The 13,295-nt window shown below is 44.7% G+C and overlaps 1 protein-coding gene across 3 annotated transcripts in view; it reads left to right on the top strand.

Moving 5' to 3' along the window:
- Nucleotides 1–797: 797 nt before the first annotated feature.
- FGD5 (FYVE, RhoGEF and PH domain containing 5) overlaps nt 798–13,295 on the top strand; it is a 242,226-nt gene continuing 229,728 nt past the window's right edge. For all 3 annotated transcript variants that reach the window (XM_089663339.1, XM_089663341.1, XM_089663340.1), the window contains exon 1: nt 798–1,110. In XM_089663339.1, coding sequence (XP_089519465.1) covers nt 1,101–1,110 — 10 coding nt within the window. In that variant the 5' untranslated portion in view covers nt 798–1,100. The remainder of the gene's footprint in view (nt 1,111–13,295) is intronic.

Consider the following 13,295-nt stretch of genomic DNA (forward strand, 5'->3'; position numbering starts at 1 on the left):
GGGGGATAGGTGATATTAAAGCACTACACCCCAAAAACAGACAAATGACCCCCCCCCCCCTGCAAAGCAGATTCAGGCTCCTATCTTTGTGCCACTTTACATCTTTAAAGATACATTTCAATTTTTTCCAGACTGTTCTAATTTCTGCAATATTGTGTTCACTTTTCAGACTTTTCATATATATATATATATATATATATATATATATATATCACAAAAAAATTATATATATATATATATATATATAAAATATATATATATATATATACTATAAATAACAAAATTAAATAGACACACATATATATATATATATATACACATACTGTATATACAAAAAAAAAATATATATATATATATCAGGGGAGGACTGACAACTCATGGGGGCCCCGGGCAATAGGGGATTATGGGGCCCCTGTGTCCCTGCCCAAACTCAAAAAAGCCTATGAAAAAGGTACCGGAGGCATCTCATGGGGCCCCCTACTGACCCCGGGCCCTCGGGCAGTGCCCGGGTTTCCAAATGGTCAGTCCACCCCTGATATATTTATATATATAATTTTGTTTGTTATTTACACACACATCATTGAAACATTCAAAACATCAGAACAACAAAAAGATAGGGGACCAAATTCACAGACCTCCCCCAAACAAGGTTAAAGCACTGCACCCCAAAAATGGACAAGTGAAGAAATCACACCCCCCCCCCCCCCCCCCCCTTGCAAAGCAGATTCAGCAGTGGGCTCTGTCTGCACCATCCACCCCCCCTCTTCCTTCCTCTAACAATGCACAATGGAAGTTCGCAGGGATCGCAGAGATCTGTAGGTGCAGAGGGTAGTCCCAAGCATCGCCCCGGCTGGGAGGGAAGGGGGTTGTCAGACACGTGACCCCTGTGGACTAGAAGCTCGGATTGCTGTCGTTGTGTGGATGTGCTGGGTCCCGGCTCTCCCCTGCAGGAGGGGACATGCTGCAATCCCAGCGCTAGCCGCCTGCAGCCCGTCCAATGCTGACACTCCGCTGACGCTGCTGCTGCTGCCGGGGTTCGGGGAGCCCGGAGGGTGGTCTGAGCAGCACAGGGGACGGCTGCAACTTCTCCGCACAGGAAGATGAGCACAGGTAGGGGACACCTGAATGACCAGCAATGCTGCATCCTCCGCCACTGCCTGTGTGCCCTACATAGGATTGGGTGGGGGGATTCCAAATCCAGCTGCTGTACAAGTATCAGGGTATGCTGGGATTTGCAGTCCTACAACAGCTGGAGAGCCTAGATGGCAAGAACTGCTTGGAATAGTCCTGAGCCGAATATATATATATATATAATATACATTGCTACTCACCGAGCATTACATCTGTTGTCTTAGTATTGGGTTGTGATTGCTACATTATGTAGGAGAGTGCTTGTGCTGTGTGTCTAATCCGTGTCATTGTATAGGGGGGATTCTAGGGACCCCCAGAGTACACAGGTATACCAGTGTTTGTGCTGTGTGTCTAATCCGTGTCATTGTATAGGGGGGATTCTAGGGACCCCCAGAGTACACAGGTATACCAGTGTTTGTGCTGTGTGTCTAATCCGTGTCATTGTATAGGGGGGATTCTAGGGACCCCCTGAGTACACAGGTATACCAGTGCTTGTGCTGTGAGTGTCTAACCCGTGTCATTGTATAGGGGGGATTCTAGGGACCCCCTGAGTACACAGGTATACCAGTGCTTGTGCTGTGTGTCTAATCCGTGTCATTGTATAGGGGGGATTCTAGGGACCCCCTGAGTACACAGGTATACCAGTGCTTGTGCTGTGTGTCTATTCCGTGTCATTGTATAGGGGGGATTCTAGGGACCCCCTGAGTACACAGGTATACCAGTGCTTGTGCTGTGTGTCTAATCCGTGTCATTGTATAGGGGGGATTCTAGGGACCCCCTGAGTACACAGGTATACCAGTGCTTGTGCTGCGTGTGTCTAATCCGTGTCATTGTATAGGGGGGCTTCTAGGGACCCCCTGAGTACACAGGTATACCAGTGCTTGTGCTGTGTGTCTAACCCGTGTCATTGTATAGGGGGGATTCTAGGGACCCCCAGAGTACACAGGTATACCAGTGCTTGTGCTGCGTGTGTCTAATCCGTGTCATTGTATAGGGGGGATTCTAGGGACCCCCTGAGTACACAGGTATACCAGTGCTTGTGCTGTGTGTCTAATCCGTGTCATTGTATAGGGGGGATTCTAGGGACCCCCTGAGTACACAGGTATACCAGTGCTTGTGCTGCGTGTGTCTAATTCGTGTCATTGTATAGGGGGGATTCTAGGGACCCCCTGAGTACACAGGTATACCAGTGCTTGTGCTGTGTGTCTAACCCGTGTCATTGTATAGGGGGGATTCTAGGGACCCCCAGAGTACACAGGTATACCAGTGTTTGTGCTGTGTGTCTAATCCGTGTCATTGTATAGGGGGGATTCTAGGGACCCCCAGAGTACACAGGTATAACAGTGTTTGTGCTGTGTGTCTAATCCGTGTCATTGTATAGGGGGGATTCTAGGGACCCCCTGAGTACACAGGTATACCAGTGTTTGTGCTGCGTGTGTCTAATCCGTGTCATTGTATAGGGGGGATTCTAGGGACCCCCTGAGTACACAGGTATACCAGTGCTTGTGCTGTGTGTGTCTAATCCGTGTCATTGTATAGGGGGGATTCTAGGGACCCCCTGAGTACACAGGTATACCAGTGCTTGTGCTGTGTGTGTCTAATCCGTGTCATTGTATAGGGGGGATTCTAGGGACCCCCAGAGTACACAGGTATACCAGTGCTTGTGCTGTGAGTGTCTAACCCGTGTCATTGTATAGGGGGGATTCTAGGGACCCCCTGAGTACACAGGTATACCAGTGCTTGTGCTGTGTGTCTAATCCATGTCATTGTATAGGGGGGATTCTAGGGACCCCCTGAGTACACAGGTATACCAGTGCTTGTGCTGTGTGTCTATTCCGTGTCATTGTATAGGGGGGATTCTAGGGACCCCCTGAGTACACAGGTATACCAGTGCTTGTGCTGTGTGTCTAATCCATGTCATTGTATAGGGGGGATTCTAGGGACCCCCTGAGTACACAGGTATACCAGTGCTTGTGCTGCGTGTGTCTAATCCATGTCATTGTATAGGGGGGATTCTAGGGACCCCCAGAGTACACAGGTATACCAGTGCTTGTGCTGCGTGTGTCTAATCCGTGTCATTGTATAGGGGGGATTCTAGGGACCCCCTGAGTACACAGGTATACCAGTGCTTGTGCTGTGTGTCTAACCCGTGTCATTGTATAGGGGGGATTCTAGGGACCCCCAGAGTACACAGGTATACCAGTGCTTGTGCTGCGTGTGTCTAATCCGTATCATTGTATAGGGGGGATTCTAGGGACCCCCAGAGTACACAGGTATACCAGTGCTTGTGCTGTGTGTCTAATCCGTGTCATTGTATAGGGGGGATTCTAGGGACCCCCTGAGTACACAGGTATACCAGTGCTAGTGCTGCGTGTGTCTAATCCGTGTCATTGTATAGGGGGGATTCTAGGGACCCCCTGAGTACACAGGTATACCAGTGCTTGTGCTGTGTGTCTAACCCGTGTCATTGTATAGGGGGGATTCTAGGGACCCCCAGAGTACACAGGTATACCAGTGCTTGTGCTGCGTGTGTCTAACCCGTGTCATTGTATAGGGGGGATTCTAGGGACCCCCTGAGTACACAGGTATACCAGTGCTTGTGCTGCGTGTGTCTAACCCGTGTCATTGTATAGGGGGGATTCTAGGGACCCCCTGAGTACACAGGTATACCAGTGCTTGTGCTGCGTGTGTCTAATCCGTGTCATTGTATAGGGGGGATTCTAGGGACCCCCTGAGTACACAGGTATACCAGTGCTTGTGCTGTGAGTGTCTAATCCGTGTCATTGTATAGGGGGGATTCTAGGGACCCCCTGAGTACACAGGTATACCAGTGCTTGTGCTGCGTGTGGCTAATCCATGTCATTGTATAGGGGGGATTCTAGGGACCTTAATAGACCAGGGACCCCCTGAGTACACAGGTATACCAGTGCTTGTGCTGTATGGTACTAATCCATGCCATTGTATAGGGGGGATTCTAGGGTCCTAACAGAGACTGTGCACACAGGTATACCAGTGCTTGTGCTGTATAGCACTGACCTATGTCATTGTATAGGGGTGATTCTAGGGTCCTAATTGACCAGGGACCCCCTGAGTACACGGGTATACCAGTGCTTGTGCTGTGTGTGACTAATCCATGTCATTGTATAGGGGTGCTTCTAGGGTCCTACTCCTAACAGACTAGGGACCCCCTGTGCACACAGGTATACCAGTGCTTGTGCTGTGTGTGACTAATCCATGTCATTGTATAGGGGGGATTCTAGGGTCCTAACAGACCAGGGACCCCCTGAGTACACAGGTATGCCAGTGCTTGTGCTGTATAGTACTGACCTATGTCATTGTATAGGGGTAGTTCTAGGGTTTTTATAGATTAGGGACCCCCTGAGTACACAGGCATACCAGTTCTTGTGCTGTGTGTGACTAATCCATGTCATTGTATAGGGGTGATTCTGGGGTCCTTATGGACCAAGGACCCCTCTGGGCACACAGGTATACCAGTGCTTGTGCTGTGTGTGACTAATCCATGTCATTGTATAGGGGGATTCTATGGTCCTAACAGACTAGGGACCCCCTGTGCACACAGGTATGCCAGTGCTTTTGCTGTATAGTACTGACCTATGTCATTGTATAGGGGTAATTCTAGGGTTCTATAGTTTAGGAACCCCCTGTGCACACAGGTATACCAGTGCTTGTGCTGTGTGTGACTAATTCATGTCATTGTATAGGGGTGATTCTAGGGTCCTTATGGACCAAGGACCCCTCTGGGCACACAGGTATACCAGTGCTTGTGCTGCATGGTACTGATTTATATATGTCTTTGTATAGTGAGCTAACTCAGAGGTAATTCTTGGATTCTATAGATCAGGGACCCCTCCGGGCATACAGGTATACCACTGCTTCTACTGTATGATACTTACCTATGTCATTGTATAGGGGGGATTCTAGGGTCGCATTAGACAAGGGACCCCCTGGGCACACAGGTATACCAGTGCTTGTGCTGTATGTTACTAATCTATATACAGTATGCCATTGTAAAGGGTGATTCTAGGGTCCTAATAGACCAAAGACCCCTCTAGGCACACAGGTATACCAGTGCTTGTACTGTACATTACTAACCTGTATAAAGTATGTCATTGTATAGGGGTGATTCTAGGGTCCTAATAGACCAGGGGCCCTTCTAGGCACACAGGTATACCAGTGCTTGTGCTGCATGGTACTGACCCATGTCATTGTATAGTAAGTTAACTTAAAGGTAGTTCTAGGGTCCTATTAGATCTGGGCCCCCTCTGGGCACACAGATTCAGATGCTGAAGTGCTGGTAGGATTTCATGATGACCATTTTGGATCAAATCTAACACCAATACAATCTTTTCTTTTTTCTTTTTTTACTGAACAGAAATGAATTGGTCTAAAATATCACATTCTGATGACAAAATAATCGAGAGAGTGGATTGAAAAGTAGATAAATATTTATGATTATTTTTTTACAAGTAGATGTATTATTTTAATTATTATTTAATATTATGTTTAATTATAATTTATTATTTTTAAAGGATTAAAAGTAGATAAATAGATACAATGTTTCAAAACTGTATAATGCATACAATGTATCATCTCCATATTTCAATGGAGACCCAAGAGCGACTCAGTAGACGACCTGAGGCAAGTTCCCTGGGTGCCAGAGTCTAGACCAGTGATGGCGAACCTTTTAGAGACCAAGTGCCCAAACTGCAACCCAAAACCCACGTATTTATCACAGCGTGCCAACACTGCAATTACACCTGAATACTGAGGTTTTAGTTTAGCAAAAACAACCCGTACATTAACATCTTTTGTCTTAAAAGAAAAACACAATAACAGAGCTTCCACTGACCACCGGCACAAGGGGCAAAGTTCCCTCGACCACCGGAACAAGGGGGCAAAGTTCTCCTGACCACCGGAACAAGGGGGCAAAGTTCCCTCGACCACCGGAACAAGGGGGCAAAGTTCTCCTGACCACCGGCACAAGGGGGCAAAGTTCCATTGACCACCGGCACAAGGGGGCAAAGTTCTCCTGACCACCGGCACAAGGGGGCAAAGTTCCACTGACCACTGGAACAAGGGGCAAAGTTCCACTGACCACCAGCACAAGTGGGCAAAGTTCCACTGACCTCCAGCACAAGGGGGCAAAGTTCCACTGACCACCAGTACCAGGGGGCAGAGTTCCACTGATCACCAGGACAAGGGGTAAAGTTTCACTGACCTCCAGCACAAGAAGGCAAAGTTCCACTGACCACCAGGACAAGGGGTAAAGTTTCACTGACCTCCAGCACAAGGGGGCAAAGTTCCACTGACCACCAGCACAAGGGGGCAAAGTTCCACTGACCACCAGCACAAGGGGGCAGAGTTCCACTGATCACCAGCACAAAGGGGTAAAGTTCCACTGACCACCAGCACAAGAAGGCAAAGTTCCACTGACCACCAACAAAAGGGGGCAAAGTTCCTCTGACCACCAGCACAAGGGGGCAATGTTCCACTGACCACCAACACAAGGGGGCAAAGTTCCACTGACCCCTAGGACAAGGGGGCAAAGTTCTACTGACCACCAGCACAAGTGGGCAAAGTTCCACTGACCACCAACACAAGGGGGTAAAGTTCCACTGACCACTAGGACAAAGGGGAAAAGTTCCACTGACCTCTAGCACAAGGGGGCAAAGTTTCACTGACCACCAACACAAGGGGGCAAAGGTCCACTGACCACCAACACAAGGGGGCAAAGTTCCACTGACCACCAACACAAGGGGGCAAAGTTCCACTGACCACCAACACAAGGGGGCAAAGTTCCACTGACCACCAACACAAGGGGGCAAAGTTCCACTGACCACCAACACAAGGGGGCAAAGTTCCACTGACCACCAACACAAGGGGGCAAAGTTCCACTGACCACCAACACAAGGGGGTAAAGTTCCACTGACCACCAGCACAAGCTATAATCTTGTGTTAATAAAAACGAATGTATTAAAACTCACAGGTAGTCCAATATATATATATATATATATATATATATATATATATATATATATCTCCTTTGCAGCGCACTGACCGGCCATGCAAAAGCTCGGACGAGTTGCGGCTAATGAGTCGCGGCTTGTGACTTCATTGCCTGTCACCACTACTCCTTACTGAGCATGCTCATGACCCCTATAATGCTCAGCTGCTGGGGCGACTTGGCTCGCGTGCCCACAGAGAGGGCTCTGCGTGCCATTGGTTCGCCACCACTGGTCTAGAAACACTGCATTGACAATACGGGTCTGTTTATAGATGGTTTCACCCAAGATTCACTTGTTTTCTAACTAAATCCTATGTGAATCTTGGGCAAAAGCGCTGATAACTAGGCCTTCCATGCAGTTTATAGATTCTGTAATACAAACCAAGAATCTTTAGTTTCTCAGCACTTTTTAAGAAGGGGATCCATTAATACCCCTGTGTCTAATTTTTTTTTTTCAGCGTATAGATTGTCAGCTCTTTCACATAGTTTTATTCTTTCATGGTCATAGATTGATTTGTGTTAACATTTTAAACACAATCAGTTGCATTGATCTGTTGTTGATATACTAGGCTGCATTTTAACACGTGGACAAGGTGCATATCAGGTTTTGTTGTATTCTCGTGTCCTGCTGCTGGGTCAGGCCCTCTTCTCTGGGGATAGAAGTAGAGATGTTTAATGGTCTCTGTTAAGAAACTGTTAAATGCACTTTTTATGTGCAAAATCTGTAGATGATTGTATTGAGGGATAGCCAAGGGATTGATTTATTGAGGATGGGACATGTTATAAATTGATTTTGTACTATATTATAGCCATCTGACGTTTACTGATTACAGATGCAGACTCGGTACTTAGGAGCAGGGGCATCCCTAGGGTTGGTGTCACCCGGTGTGATGACACCCCTCCAACGATCCCTGCAGGATGGATCGGATCTACAGATTGAGCATAATGAATCAAACTCCGATCCATTATATTCCCCAATCCACAGATCCGATCCATCCTGCGGAGATCGTCGGCTTTCTTTACAACTTACCTTTTCGTGGAGCGGGTCTGGTGTCACCCCGTATAGGTTGCATGCCGACAATCCCTGCAGGATTGTTCGGATCTGCGGATTGAGCATAATGGCTCGGACTCCGATCCATTATGCTCCCCAATCCGCAGATCCGGTCCATCCTGCGGAGATCGTCGGCTTTCTTTACAACTTACCTTTTCGTGGAGCGGGTCCGGTGTCACCCCGTATAGGTTGCATGCCGACGATCCCCGCAGGATGGTTCGGATCTGCGGATTGAGCATAATGGCTCGGAGTCCGATCCATTATGCTCCCCAATCCGCAGATCTGATCCATCCTGCGGGGATCGTCAGCTTGCTTTACAGCTTAGCTTTTCATGGAGTGGGTCCGGTGTAACCCCGTGCGGCGCGCACCCCCCTCACCTGCCTTGGGACGCCACTGCTTAGGAGGTTATTTACTAAAACTGAACTGTGCAAAATCCAGTGCATCTCTGCACAGAAGCCAATCAGCTTCCAAGTTTTAGTCAAGTGTTACAGCGCTACTGTTTAAAAATCGCGCGGTTTGTGTCCGATTTCAGCTCCAGTTTTGGAAGACGTGTAAAAATATTTATAGGTCCAGTTGATCCAGGGAATATCCGATTGCTTCTCGGGGGATCAGGAAGGAATTGTTTCCCCTGCAGGAGCAAATTGGATCGTGCTTTGTTGGGGTTTTTTTGCCTTCCTCTGGATCAACTGTGGGTGTAGGAGTATAACTTTTTTTTTTTCTGTGGTTGAACTGGATGGACTTTTGTCTTTTTTCTTCCAGACTAACTATGTAACTATGTAATGTTCAACAATTTCTTGCAATTTGCGTTGCGATTTTCATGATTCTCTGTGTATGCAAAATCGCAATAAACGGCAGAAAAAGTAATGCAAGAACTAGATTGTAAGCTCCCAGGATCAGGGCCCTCCTATCCCTCTTATATTGAACTGTATTGTTGCTGTATTGTCTCCCGTTATATTGTAAAGCGCTGAGCAAACTGTTGGCGCCATAAATCCTGTATAATAATACTTTAGAAATCGCGCTGCAGCAAATCGCACATGTTAAGACACTGACATACACATTCATTAGATTCAATTTCACATGCGATTTCAATTCGCAAATCAAACCTGAAATCGCACTGGTATGACCGGGCACTTATTGTCAAAGCTTAAGCCCCCGTTCACATCTAGCCTGACTTTGAAATCGTGAGACTTACAGCGAAGTCGCACGATTCCAAAGTTGGGGGACATGCCGATTTCAGGTGTGATTTGTAAGACATCTGCTACAGATGTCTACGGAAATCGCACCTAAAGTAGTGCATGTACTACTTTTGAAATCGGTGCGGCTCCAACCAAGTCGGAACCGCACCAATATGACCGCTCCAATTGCGGACAATAGGGTGTGACTTGGCATACGATTTTCAAGTCGCGTGGCATGCAAATCGCATGCCAAGTCACACCTGATGTGACCAGGGTGTAAGGCCTCTTTCACATGGATATCCTGACTTTTTCAGGTGGACCCGATCGGAACCTCCATTCTCCTCTATGGAGTGGTAGGTGTAAACAGACATGTGTCCATCCAATCTGATCCAACCCGCAAAAAAGGGACAGGTGGGTATCCAATTCCCCTTCTGTCCATCGGATCGGGTTGGATAGAAATGGACAGGCGGTCCATTTTCATCCGACCACCCATTGAAGAGAGCGAGCTGCTCCGTGTCCGCTCTGCAGCGGCGGAGCCGAAACACACCTGTGATCCGCTTTCTCAGTGTGGATCAGCAGAGAGATCCCCCGCTGAGCAAGCGGATCCGCTAAACCTGTCTGCTCAGTGTGAAAGGACCCTAACACCCCGGTCACATCAAAGCTGATTTTGACTTACAGTGAAGTTGCATGATTTCAAAATTGGGTGACCTGCCGATTTCAGTTGCGATTTGCAAAACATCTGACACAGATGTATATGCAAATCGCAACAAAAGTAGCACATGTACTACTATAGAAATCAGTGCGGTTCTGACCAAGTAGGAACCGCACCGATATGACCGCTCTAATAGGGGACAATGGAGTGTGACTTGACATGCAATTTGCACATTTGTGACCCGGGTGTAATTAAACAAGTTGAAGTTAGAAGCTGATTGACTACTATGCACAGCTGCAGCAGATTCTGTGTGAACCCATTTTAGTACATCTCCCCCACAGAGTTCCTAAATAGATAGATCGATAGATAGATAGATAGATAGATAGATAGATAGATAGATAGATAGATAATAGATAGATAGATAGATAGATAGATAGATAGATAGATAGATAGATGATAGATAGATGATAGATAGATAGATAGATAGATAATAGATAGATAGATAGATAGATAGATAGATAGATAGATAGATAGATAGATAGATAATAGATAGATAGATAGATAGATAGATAGATAGATAGATAATAGATAGATAGATAGATAGATAGATAGATAGATAGATAGATAATAGATAGATAGATAGATAATAGATGGATAGATAATAGATAGATAGATAATAGATAGATAGATAGATAGATAGATAGATAGATAGATAGATAGATAGATAGATAATAGATAGATAGATGATAGATAGATAGATAGATAGATAGATAGATAGATAGATAGATAGATAATAGATAGATAATAGATAGATAGATAGATAATAGATAGATAGATGATAGATAGATAAATAGATAGATAGATAGATAGATAATAGATAGATAGATAGATAGATAATAGATAGATAGATAGATAGATAGATAGATAGATAGATATAGATAGATAATAGATAGATAGATAGATAGATAGATAGATAGATAGATAGATAGATAGATAGATAGATAGATAATAGATAGATAGATAATAGATAGATAATAGATAGATAGATAATAGATAGATAGATAATAGATAGATAGATAGATAGATAGATAGATAATAGATAGATAGATAATAGATAGATAATAGATAGATAGATAATAGATAGATAGATAGATAGATAGATAGATAGATAGATAGATAGATAGATAGATAATAGATAGATAATAGATAGATAGATAGATAGATAATAGATAGATAGATAATAGATAGATAATAGATAGATAATAGATAGATAGATAATAGATAGATAGATAATAGATAGATAGATAGATAGATAGATAGATAGATAGATAATAGATAGATAGATAGATAGATAGATAATAGATAGATAGATAATAGATAGATAGATAGATAGATAGATAGATAGATAATAGATAGATAGATAGATAATAGATAGATAATAGATAGATAGATAGATAATAGATAGATAGATAATAGATAGATAATAGATAGATAATAGATAGATAGATAGATAGATAATAGATAGATAATAGATAGATAGATAGATAGATAGATAGATAGATAGATAATAGATAGATAGATAGATAGATAGATAGATAGATAGATAATAGATAGATAATAGATAGATAGATAGATAGATAGAGAGATAGATAATAGATGGATAGAGAGGCGTAGTAGAGGCATAATAGATAGATAGGTATACAATATATTTTTGCTTTATATACTATGTTTTTATTTATTATGGTGCATTTTCTTTGTATCGGTTCTATAACTTCTCTGTGACATTTGCATATTCTCTCTCAGGCTGTGTGACACAACATAACGTCGTACAATGGGGCCCTTTATAGTCACAATTGAATTTGCGCGGCGCGCTCCAAGGCTCATTTATCCAACTACACACACTGGATCAATTCTTAATGACACAGGTGCACCACTTCACCCCGAACCCATCCATCCCAATTCATGGATGGCAGACAGAGCTGTAAGCATGAGAGTTGTCCAGAAGGGGGCAGCCTGGTCGCAGCGAGGACTTTGCTGCACTTTGTCATCCTCAGGACAGAGCCTGCGAGTGTGTCCCTGAGATTAGGGAGTGGGTCACAGTAACAGGATGTGGCCTACAGATCCATTTCTTCCTTCCTGACATTGCTAACAGTTTCTGTAGTCTTTGTAACCCTTTCACTGCCCACGGTGCCTTGCTGCATCGGATTGTAGGAGCCGTTGTGCAGTCACGTTGGTATCACCAGTGTAAAAATATATTTTAGATTGTAAGCTCCTTTGATCAGGGATGTTGTTGTGAATCATATTGTATCTGTAAACTTCAGACGGGCCTGGACATGGGCTTTCCTGAGCAGAGGGACCTTGCGGCACTGCAGGATTTCAGTCCTTGTCGGCGTAGTGTGTTACCAATTGTTTTCTTGGTGACTGTGGTCCCAGCTGCCTGGAGATCATTGACAAGATCCTCACGTGTAGTTCTGGGATGATTCCTCCCTGTTCTCATGATCATTGACACTCCACGAGGTGAGATCTTGCATGGTGCACCAGACCTAGGGAGACTGACACTTGTTTTGTGTTTCTTCCATTTGTGAATGATTGCACCAACTGTTGTCACCTTCTCACCAAGCTGCTTGGCCATAGTTTGGTAGCCCAGTCCAGCCTTGTGTAGGTCTACCATCTTGTCCCTGACATCCTTGGACAGCTCTTTGGTCTTTGCCATGGTGGAGAGTTTGGAATCTGATGGTTTGATGGCTCCTGTGGACAGGTGTCTTTTATACAGGTAACACAATGAGATTAGCAGCACTCCCTTTAAGAGACTGCTTCTATTCTCAGCTTGTTACCTGTATGAAAGACACCTGGGAGCCAGAAATCCTGCTGAATGATAGGGGATCAAATCCTTCTTTCCCTCATGAACATGCAGATCAGTCATCATTTGTTAAACCCTCTGGAGTCGCATACTGTTGTATGAAAGCTGCATAGATTAAGACTTGCGACTTTTTGTGGTTTTAACCTTGCAGTGTGTGGCACTGAAGTCGCACCAAAGATGCAGAAAAGTAGCGCAGGAACTTCTTTTTTAAGTCGCATCGATTAAAGTGGCACGCATTAACATGAATATGTGGCTTTGTGTGTCGCAAGTCGCATAGGTCGCATCAGTGTGATTCAGTACGGAGGAGGAGGAGGCGTATGGTGTTCGTTCAACTTTTCATTTGTTTTGAAAAGGTGAAGAGGATCTTCAGTTGTTTTTGAAAAAAAGTCAGCAGCTACAAA

Source organism: Staurois parvus, unplaced genomic scaffold, assembly GCF_062004578.1.
Source record: "Staurois parvus isolate SC_StPar_1 unplaced genomic scaffold, SC_StPar_1.0 ptg001670l, whole genome shotgun sequence".
NCBI lineage: Eukaryota > Metazoa > Chordata > Amphibia > Anura > Ranidae > Staurois > Staurois parvus.